Source organism: Xenopus tropicalis, chromosome 8, assembly GCF_000004195.4.
Source record: "Xenopus tropicalis strain Nigerian chromosome 8, UCB_Xtro_10.0, whole genome shotgun sequence".
Taxonomy (NCBI): Eukaryota; Metazoa; Chordata; class Amphibia; order Anura; family Pipidae; genus Xenopus; species Xenopus tropicalis.
The window spans coordinates 134,910,184-134,921,693 of NC_030684.2; the positions used below are offsets into that span (position 1 = coordinate 134,910,184).

Consider the following 11,510-nt stretch of genomic DNA (forward strand, 5'->3'; position numbering starts at 1 on the left):
ACTTAACGAGAGGAACAAGGCGAGGAGTTCTGGCAAGCAAAGGGGCACGACTGTAGTTAAAGTCAGTTAGGCTGAAGATCACGGTACAAAAGGATTAAGCAAGTTCGTAGTCAGGCAGGCTGGGTCGAGGCAGGCAGTAATCAAGGATAGTCAGACAGGCAAGGGTCAAACCGGATGATCAAACAGCAGGATGAGACAAAATCGGAGTCAAAGTACAAGCCGGGCTCAGGATACGGATATCAGAATAGTCAGGAGCAGGCCGGGTCAGAAACAGGAAAACACAAGCAGGAAAATACAGGAACAAAACGCACAAGGCTCAGGAAGGCACCAGGAAACAAATCCTATCACGGGCAACGAAAAACTAACCAAAGTCCCTTTAAAAAATTTTAAACTTTGCGCCATTGCGCGCTGACGTCATACACCAGCGCGAATGCGCCTATAAATTGCAGAGATGTGCGCGCGGCCCGCACTAGGAAGTAGCCGGCAAAGAGAGAGGACGGCGCGGCGGGCGTCCCCGCCGATGGCGGCACGGCGGGCGTCCCCGCCGCGCTGGTAAGCCGTATTTTATTACAGCCTACTTCTTCTACTTCTTTCCAGCTTTCAAATGGGGGTCACTGACCCGGCAGTCAAAAAATATTGCCCCATGAGGCTACAATTTTATCAATATTGTTACAGTTTGGCAGGAAGCCTGGGGGCCAATGTAATGGGGGCAAACTGTAGGGAAGCCAAATCTATTCAAGATGTTGCTCTGCTGGGCAGTTTTGTTTAGATATGTAGGTGCAGATGACACTTTGCATATAACAAATATTGTCATTAATATATATCTTTTGATAATAAAATAAGAAATCTCTGCTCACTTACCAGTAACCTGTAGCTGTACTGCTGCCATACCGTGATGGTCACTGGACTCCACATAACAATGATATTCCCCAGAATCCTGAGCTGTGACGTTACGGATAATCAAAGGGAAAATTCCCCTAGTGATGTTCTCTTTTAGCAGTTCTGTTCTGTTAGCAAACTGTGGCATCTGGGCTGTGTAATCATCTTTCCCATTAATATAAAGATGGACATAGGGCTGGTACCTAAACCTAAACCAACGGATTTCCATCTTCTCTCCATTCTTCTCAGGGGTCAGAGTACAAGGTAACAGCACATCTGACCCAAGTGCCACAGATACTGATGGTATTGATGAAACCTGAAACCTGACTGTAAAGCGTAAAGGCAATTAGTTAACTTGAGTTATAAACAAGCAAATAAAAAAAAAAAAAAATTCAGATATGACAGAAGCAAAAAAGTAAAAGATCAGGTATGTACCAAATCTGTAATTTTAGAGTGAAGACACACTGAGCTACTTAGTAGCAGCTACTTGTCACAGCTACTAAACGCCAGAAAATACCCTTCCATAGACAATACTGAGAATTGCCTCTGCTAAACACACGGAGAGACAATTATCAGTAAATGATCAGCATTGTAGCCACGACAAGTAGCTGCTACTAGTAGCTCTGTGTGTTTTCGCCCTTAAGATTTGGCCGAATCATGTTGAATTCAGAACTCTACTTCCTGCTTTACAGCTCTCTAAGCTGTTAGCAGTCAGTAACCAATCAGTGGCTTGAGGGGGAGCCATATGGGACATAACTGTCAGTTAGTTTACTATTGAATCTGACCTGTGTACTTACAAACTAACTGACAGTTATGTCCCATGTGGCCCCCCAAAAGTCACTGACTAACTAAGAAGTTAGAGAGCTGAAAGCAGGAAGTAGAGTTCTGGCTATTATGTTAGACATCTGCTCACTCCAGCCTTTATGGATTACATTTTTGCCTAACTAACTATATTGAAAATAGTTTTTATTTTGTGCAGTCTGTCTATTTGATCCAGTTTCATTTTTACACTGAACTATTCCTTTAAATGTACTGACAGAATGAAATTGAGAAGGGTATGACATCTGTGACTCTGAATGTGAAAGCTGGATAAAGATGAAATCACACAGGGAAAGCTGTACATATGCCAAGGCACTGCCATAAGCTTAAAGGACAAGTATCTATAAATTAATATATCTTATTTTTATGTAAGAAAGGTATTATATATAGATATGATATAGTCCTGTAAAAAGCCATGAGTAACATCTGCCCCTGTGTCCTGAGTTTATCCCCCTCATCAATGAGCAGCACTCAGTAGGCACTCAGTACTTTCTGTATGGCTCATTTTAGCACAGAAGTTTAGTTCTGGTAAAGCCGCATGGGGATTGGATAAGCTGGGGCGGAAGTTTAATTTTCCCCTCCAGCCTGTTCAATACCCACGTGGCTTCCCCAGGACTTAAACTTCAGTGATAAATGAGCAGTACAGAAAGCTAGTAAAGGAAAAAATAAGGGCCCGAGCTCCCATCCTGATTTGGCTGCTCATTGACAGAAGGAGGGGAGGGCTATTGCAAGTAATGGCCGGCCCCCCTTAAGACCCAAGACACTCCAAACCCCGCCCCCCAATGGCAGCCCTGTTACCATCTCTTTATTATTCAATTTCCCGTTACAGATTCTCCATGATACATCAACAGCCACTACTGCCATAAACAAGTTCTGCGAATAAAATCCCTTACCTGAAAGACATTCTTTATACAGCGACCCGAGAATGAAGGAGGCTATCATGATGCATTCCATAACAAGCTGACTAACCTGAAAAAGAGAAACAAACCAATATATAAATACATTTAAATATGATGCTGGATGAAACAAATGGAGAATTGGTAAAAGGTTTGGCTGATCCTTAGTTTTTATATATAGCCCTGAGAAAGGGGGTATAAACCCAACCATAACACTGTCCCACTGAACCCCCTAGTTTTGCTATAGACGTTGTCAAAAATGTAATTATAGATGCAAGAAAATTTGCCAATGATAATTTTACTGATCAAATGAGAAGTGACCAATGAGAATGCTGATTCCCAGCACTGTGTCAGGCCCCTTGCTGGTACCTTACATATAGAGATAATTATGGCATTTTCCCGTCATTATATGGCACAGGAATCAGACATGGGGATAAAGGGACAGACTTGTTCAGTGCTGGGAAACTGTGCTTATTGCTCCCAACTCCAATTGCAGGAACAGAGAACAGGGAGCCGGATTTACACAGATCAGCTGGGATTCTCATTGGAGGATTGTTTGCATTTCACTTGCAAGACTTCGAGTGCAGGCACAGGTAGGGGGATTTTACAGTAGCGGGGTGTATTCTCGGCAAGGGTTTTTCAGCTTGGCAACAATACGCTCCGTCTGACATAAGCCTAAAGCAGTTGCTGGCCCTGGAGATTTGGGGGGAAAGTTTAAGAAAACTTGTGTTTTTCAATACTGCTTTAAAGAAGACATTTTATTAAAGTCATATTCAGTTATAATATTCATCCTTCCTCAAAATGTGAAATGGTGCAGAAAGAAAGATGATGTGAAAGCATTTTACCTCCTAAAACAGTAATTATATGAGAGCTGCATACACACCCTCTCTAATTAGAAACCGGAGCCAAATGAAACATGGGAGCGTCCCTTCAGTCTCCCACAGGGAGTGGGGGGGGGGGGGGGGAGGAGCTAGTAGAGCAGGAGGGAACTGCCTGTGACTTCGCCAAGTCCTGCCCACCCTATGCATATTCACTGCAGCTGCAGCTCTGACACTGAAGTCTTAAGGTCCCCATACACGGTAAGATCCGCTCGCTCACTTGGCGAGATCGCCAAGCGAGCGGATCTTCCCCCGATATCCCCACCTACGGGTGGGCGATATCGGGGAGCTTGAAGTTAAAAAAAAAAATAATCTGATCGTTTGGCCCTGGGGCTAAACGATCGGATTATGTAGGCAGCAATGGGGCAGTCGGTTCGGGGACCGCATCAACGAGCCGATGCGGTCCCCGATCTGACTGGATTTTCAAACCTGGCCGATCGATATCTGCCCGATTTCAGGCCAGATATTGGTTGGCCAGCCCGCTCGTTTCTGCCCCTACACGGGCCGATAAGCTGTCGAGTCGGTCCAAGGGACCCATATTGGCAGCTACAATCTGCCCGTGTATGGGGGCTTTTAGTATGTGGCCCCAACCACATACTGAAGAGTCTAAACAGGAAGCTGGCAAAGGGCAGGGTAGGGCACAGTTTTCAAGCAGTTATGGACATATTTGAACCCAAAGGTATTAAAATAAAAGCACCTACTTCTATTTTACATGGTTTAGTGCATTGTAAAAATGTATGGTATATGTCCCCTCTAAGAATACAACTTTTATGCTTTTGGACTACATTTCCCAGCATGCCCCCCCCTTCATTATTTGTTACATAAATGTGGGATTTGCAGTCCAGCAATAAGGTACAGTTTGGATCAGCAGTGCAGCAGGGTTTCCATCCCCTATAACAGTGTGACAGTCAGTACACACAGCGTTAGCAAAGGGATCTGAATAAATAGATCTAACAATAAATACCCATTTACAGCTGACAGTTTTGCTGCTGCAGAAGCTCCGCCCCCCGAACGGCGCATGCACAGGAGGCGACGCGATTAGATCAGTCATTGCCTTCGCCGCTAATGACAAGTGGCGGAGGCAATGACCCCTCCCCGTTATAGGGAGAATAGTGGGAATCACTTACTGAGCGGATGTGAGTGCGTATAGGGGCCCAGCGGTACTGGTACAGTGTCCCTTCCAAACCTGTTCCGGAGACCCAGAGTAAAACTCCCCTGTGCGTCAGCTACGCTGCAGTGCCAGTGCTCCCGCCCCTCTGGAACAACATTCCTGCGCGCCCTATATGTAAATGAAGCGGCTGAAGAGTCACGTGGTGCAATAGGTGTGACGTTTTAGAAGGAGGAGGAGCGCTACTGGGGCTGTCTGTGCTGCTGTGTCAGTCAGGCTCACTAATCCGATAATTCGGGCACCTGGAGCAAGGAAGTGGGCTATACAGTAAATAAATACTGTTTTATTCACAGTGTTTGCCTCATGTATCACTATACAGTAAAGCGTTTATTCTCCGGGGCAAATTCAGCTAAAATGGGAGGAGCCGGGGAGCCTGGCGGTGCGAGTTTCCCTTTATGTGCGGCCGCGTCACATCCGTGCATTTTATGGAATCATATGACCCGCCATTTCTTGCCGGTGCAATTCAGTGGTTATTAGGGCAGTTTTACCACACAGACCCGTTCCGGCCTAATGAACACGGTGTTGCACCAGGAAACAGTGGCGGCTCCTATGGCTCCTTCTCTCATACAGTGCCGGTTACACAGCGGCCGGGCAAACCCCAGTGATACCGGACTGTAGGGGGCGCTGTGTGTGTGGGGCTATAGGAACAGGCAGCGCTCAGGGCACAGCCCCAGTACTGTAGGCTCCAACTTGTTTGGTAACTGCCGGCTGGAAGTTATTTGGGAGAAATAGGTGTAAAGCTGAGGGAAAAGGTGGGTTAAAGCCTTGGATTCCTATTTAAATCATTATAAACAGGAAATCTGTAATGGCCCCCAGGGTTTGTTACCATGGGAGTACAAGGAGCCGGCAGCTGCTCACTCTCTTCTTTAGGTTCCTTACTGGGCAAAAGGCAGGGTAGTTGGGCGAATATACTATAATTATATATTATATATAAATATACTCTAATGGCCTCGCCAGATTCCCTGATCCTGAATGCAGTTATGCATACCTCCTGACATTGAGAAAATAAAAAGAGGGACAAAATGTTCTTTCGCGCATATCCGGCAAAACGTTGTAACCCCCCCCAATAACACACCAATTTTACAAAGTCACACCCCTGTTTAAAGGTTGGAATGGTGAGATTAGTTGCAGGTAGACTAATGGTTTAAGACAGACACACGGGCTCCCATCTATAGCACCTACATAACAGTGAGGGAACCCCAGCATTCTGTGCCAGCCGCAGTATTCCCCATCCCAGGCTGCATTTGGGCCTAATCCTCTGGCCTGAGATGGGATAAGTGCCCGTACCAGTACATACATACCCAGTAATTAGAATGCACATGGTTTAAATGCTTACATAAATGCAACTTCATGCTGCCCAGGCAACAACCCTGGGTGGGTGGGGGGGCGGCTGTTTAAACCATTTAGCGCATCACCAGCACCTCGGGGAGTTATTAAGTTTTACATGTAAAAAATTACCCCTTTTTGTCCATCTGTGCCACAGATTATCAACTCTGCTTAATTCACTAATAACTTTCAGCATTATGTATTCCCTATTCACTCCAACCCCCCCTTTAGCTTTCCAACTCCCCCCCCCTCCATGCTCAATCCTTCGGCTGATACTCCCTTTTCAGTGTTTATGCCTTGACCCTCTGTGAGGTTTGATATAATATCCTGTATTCTCATATCGATATAATCATATATTCATATACGCATGTATTTTGATACTTTGATGCTTAGCATATCATACTCCATTTTAGAAATGTATCTCCATTTTGTAACAGCAACCAGCAAGGCTTGAACATCCCATAATAGTTGTTTTTCCCAAATAGTGCCCTTGCACCTTGCGAAATATATGCCTTGAAAAACAAATGAATCTTATCTAAACACTTACGCATGTTATACTCCTTGTGTCCTCCTTAAAATTCCTGTCCCGCATTAGCCATCCTTGAAGGCCATCTCTGAAGCTAATGAGGTTCTACTCCATCTTTTTTTTATAATGATTCCTTTGTATCTGCATGTACACAAGGGGTATAAAAGCTATGAACACGTAAGAATAAACTGAACAAGTTTGAACTTCCATTGTGGTTGTGTCCTTCTTGTTCCCATATACGTCTTTGTCCCGGCAGGAGGGCTCCCATAGATTACTACATTTACAGTCTGCGGTCAGGAACCCTAACACCCTCCACCATCAACATTGTGAATATACCTTCATGCACATTTCTGTTCTGGCTTCCATCCTCTCCCGGCTCTGCCCTGCCCTGCACCCTCCTCCCGGAGCTTTCACCCATCAGAGCAGCTACAATAACAAACGACTGTGCTGCACTTGCACATTGACACTGAAGCTAATGGGAGGAGTAACACTGGGGCGGCAGCACCACAAGGGGGTGTGAGGGAAAGTGCAAGGAAGACACAAAACTGAAAGTATAAAGTTACGGAGCGGCGTGTGTAAGTGGGCGGTACTGTGTGAGTGTGATGTGATGCAGCCAAGTGCGGGGGGGAAATTATAACAAACAGGAGGCAATGGGGCAAATGTGCACAGTAATAAGGGACAGCGGGACATGCTGCACTAATCGGGACTGTCCCGCGAAGAGCAGGAGGTTGGGAGGCGTGTAACATGGGCGCTGAGTCTCAGGCTCCGAGCAGAGATTTCCTACTCGGCTTCTATCTGCTTAGATTGGGGACCAGAGACTGGATTCCTGTGCTTCTTTTTATTTGAAATGATGCACCTACTCTGTTCCTATTGAAACAAACTGATATGTTCTGCAGCTACTTTATATTATGTACAATGTGTTACCTTCTATTTGCTACTATGTCTCTATCTGCTTGGGTAACTTGCTGCCTGATGGAGTCTATTGAGCTCTCTGTCTGGGCCCCTCACTCCTGCCTCTTCCAACTCTCCCCCTACCCCTGTGGGCTTATCTTGGTTTCGGTGTATTGATGAACAGCCGGGGCGCAGGTTGATAGCACTTTATTCATGCCCCTACATAGCGACAATACCCTTCTATATGGAGGCACATCCGCCATTCTTACCATTTTTTTTCTCTCTTTGGAGGCTTCATTGTCTCCACTTGATTTAGCCACTTTCTTTTTTCTTTTTATTCTTTGTATAGAATGGATATAATGTTTTTTATTTGCACTTAGTGACGTCCCCATTTTCGCGCCAACATGTGTTTATCAGTGTGCGCACTCTCCCACTACTGCTCTGAGAAAGGCTGCGGAGGCGGCCGAAACGTTAGATGTTATTTTGAATAAATCTCATTGGTCACTTTGAGACCTGTGAGTGCGGCACATCCTTTCTATTTAAAGGAGAAGGAAAGTCAAAATCTATTAAGCACACTATTAAATAGTACTACTATTGCTGTGTAAAAACGCTCTATTCCTGGCTTGCCTAATGAAAGATTTACAGAGATACACACACTAGAACTTACATGCTTCTTTCAGTGAACGGCGCCGCCATCTTGTCCAGCGTGTCTGTATGGGCTGAAAAGCACAAGCCAGCTCTCCGCTCCTGTTACAAAGATTCTGCAGCTCCACAAACCCCCCCCACTCCTGCCACAAACCCCCCCCACTCCTGCCACAACCCCCCCCCCACTCCTGCCACAAACCCCCCCCACTCCTGCCACAACCCCCCCCCACTCCTGCCACAAACCCCCCCCACTCCTGCCACAACCCCCCCCCACTCCTGCCACAAACCCCCCCACTCCTGCCACAACCCCCCCCACTCCTGCCACAACCCCCCCCCACTACTGCCACAAACCCCCCCACTCCTGCCACAACCCCCCCCGCTCCTGCCACAAACCCCCCCCACTCCTGCCACAAACAATCGCCGCTCGCAGCACCTGCCAGCCCCCCTCCTGCTTGTCACAGAGCTGCGTCGCCATGGCAACTGGACGCTTCTGCCCTCTGCGCATGCGCCTCCTGCAGTAACGAGTCGCTAAGTCTTGGGGGAGCAAGGCATTATGGGAATCTTCTCTACCCAGCTCAGCGTTTTTTTCCTGTTTGGCTTCTGATCATCTGAACAGGAGAAATAAGGGGAGACTTAAGGGCACTATTGAGAGAAGTGAAGGTATGCCTGCAGCTTGAGATTAACTCTTTATTAGCCTTTCCTTCTCCTTTAAGGACTGCACCCAGGCACAAGAGACTTTACTTTAGACGTGAGTGCCTGTTTATATGTATTATCATACCTCCCAACCGTCCCATATTTATAGCACTTCCCGCTGTCCCGGATTCATTGTTAGATGTCCCGCTTCTCAGCTTTGCCATTTAATTGATTGCTGTGCCTGCTCTGCTCCAGGAATAAAGCCCCGCCCCCTTAACTCTTGAATTTCCCCTGCTGCCCCCAAGCTCACAGCCTTACCTTGATGGTTAATTGTCTTGGGAGGAGCATTTGTGACAGGCAAGGGTTAAGTATCGGCATTGGCGGCATTCCTCTCCCTCCTGCTGCTCAGTGGGTCAGGGGCTGAGGGGGGGCTCTGTCTTTTATCAGGCAGAAGAGGCTGCTGTGTTTATTTGTGTGCTGGGCAGTTTCACCTTCCCACCCCTAACATATATCTCTCACTCCTGGGAATCTCTGGCAGAGCACAGCATGCAGGGGAATAGACAGAGGTATCGCTGATCTGTTCATAAAATATAGCAGATATTTAAAAGGGGCCCTTAGGCTGGCCTTGTTAATATGGCTAGAACTTCTAGTGGTACATTAATATTGTTTTGCTTTCAACTGATTAAGAATGGAAGGAAATAACATAGATTTATGTACCAATGGAATTGGCCCTGTTTATAACTTTGGCAAATGCACAGAACTGTTGGCATGTCTGAAGTAATTTTACTGGCATGTCTGGGGTTAATATGCCCTTAATCAATTTAATGTAGTCATACTGGCACCTTTGAAGTTAATATGTCCTTTATTCTTTTTATTTAGTGATTATACTGGCACATCTGGGGCATGTAAAGTTGGTGTGGCATGTGGGGGCATGGTCAAAAAAAAATTTGCCGCACTACCTGGGCCACATATTTTTGTCCCTTTTTCTCTTAATGAAATGTTGGGAGGTATGTATTTGCATAAAGTTATCATCCAATGTCATCACAGTGTAATAGTGTTACTAAATAAAAGTCAATGTAATTTCTCTCTCTCACCAGTAGGTGTCAGTATACGTTTGTCACTTTTCCAGTTTAAAATCCGTGTCATACTCATATAGCCATAGAATGTGCTTATTGTGTAAAACATCTATAACAGAATTTTTTTTTTTTTTTTAATAAAAAATACAATTCCCTTGTTTGTCTCTCATTTCAAACTGATGTTAGCCACCTTGACTACGTATTCACACAGTTTATTCAACCTAGGAAGCAGCTAAGCACCAATTGCTCATTGAGGGGCCACATAATTTTTTTCATTTCTGTTATAGAGGTTTTACACATCTGCATTTCCCAGACCTGTGCTCTGATAAACTTCAGTCACGCTTTACTGCTGCGCTGCAAATTGGAGTGATATCCCCCCCTCACCCCCAGCAGCCGATCAGCAGAACAATGGGAAGGGAGCAAGATAGCAGCTCCCAGTAGGTATCAGAATAGCACTCAATAGTAAGAAATCCAAGTCCGGCTTGGGACTCCTCCAGTTACATGGGAGTAGGAGAAACAATAGGTTAGCTGAAAGCAGTTCTAATGTGTAGCGCTGGCTGAAAGCTCAGACTCAGGCACACTTTACTGCTGTGCTGCAAGTTGGAGTGATATCCCCCCTCACCCCCAGCAGCCAATCAGCAGAACAATGGGAAGGGAGCAAGATAGCAGCTCCCAGTAGGTATCAGAATAGCACTCAATAGTAAGAAATCCAAGTCCGGCTTGGGACTCCTCCAGTTACATGGGAGTAGGAGAAACAATAGGTTAGCTGAAAGCAGTTCTAATGTGTAGCGCTGGCTGAAAGCTCAGACTCAGGCACACTTTACTGCTGCGCTGCAAGTTGGAGTGATATCCCCCCCCTCCCCCCCAGCAGCCGATCAGCAGAACAATGGGAAGGGAGCAAGATAGCAGCTCCCAGTAGGTATCAGAATAGCACTCAATAGTAAGAAATCCAAGTCCGACTTGGGACTCCTCCAGTTACATGGGAGTAGGAGAAACAATAGGTTAGCTGAAAGCAGTTCTAATGTGTAGCGCTGGCTGAAAGTTCAGACTCAGGCACACTTTACTGCTGCGCTGCAAGTTGGAGTGATATCCCCCCTCACCCCCAGCAGCCGATCAGCAGAACAATGGGAAGGGAGCAAGATAGCAGCCCCCAGTAGGTATCAGAATAGCACTCAATAGTAAGAAATCCAAGTCCGGCTTGGGACTCCTCCAGTTACATGGGAGTAGGAGAAACAATAGGTTAGCTGAAAGCAGTTCTAATGTGTAGCGCTGGCTGAAAGCTCAGACATTCCTCCTAGCTGGAGGGGAGAGAGCGGTGTCAGCCTTCAGCTCCAGTGGGAATATTTTGGGCAAGGCCACTGTTTCCCTTTAGGATATGGAAGGGACAAAGGCTGGGCGCCAAAGTGCTCACAAAAAAGAAATTTAGTCAGATTTGTTTTATCCTTATTTCAACCATATGGGGGTTCACTGGCTACAGGCTGAATTAAGCATTGTATTTACAATTCAGTTTCCAGGGAAAGTCCCATATAGTTCTGTTGTTCCTGTATTACAGTTCATTTACTGTTGTGGCATTTGATGCCGAGGAACATCAGCCCTTACTGGAGAAATCATAGAAAAGAAACAAAATGGAGGCACTTCCTGTTAAAGGCCTTAAAGGTCAACATTGTGTGTGCGGCTTAGTGATGGCTGAAACCCACAGGCCCTCGCCCCGTTCCTGCCTCTCCCTGCCAGAGACATCCCTGTACATAATGCAGAGAAAATAAGAAACTTCCA

The 11,510-nt window shown here is 46.0% G+C and overlaps 1 protein-coding gene across 4 annotated transcripts in view; it reads right to left on the minus strand.

Annotated features, from left to right (window-relative positions):
- LOC100497195 (selection and upkeep of intraepithelial T-cells protein 2) overlaps positions 1–4,758 on the minus strand; it is a 43,300-nt gene extending 38,542 nt beyond the window's left edge. For 2 of the 4 annotated variants that reach the window (XR_004219578.1, XR_004219577.1), the window contains exons 1-3: positions 4,600–4,755; positions 2,592–2,667; positions 862–1,206 (exon numbers count right to left, since the gene is read on the minus strand). Coding sequence is in view for 2 of the 4 variants with exons in the window: in XM_031890769.1 (XP_031746629.1) it covers positions 862–1,206; positions 2,592–2,652 (406 nt within the window). In the remaining 2 variants the exon portion in view is untranslated. Of the gene's footprint in view, positions 1–861; positions 1,207–2,591; positions 2,668–4,599 lie in introns of all 4 variants that reach the window. The other 2 variants (XM_031890769.1, XM_018089597.2) reach the window with 2 other exon arrangements.
- Positions 4,759–11,510: the final 6,752 nt, after the last annotated feature.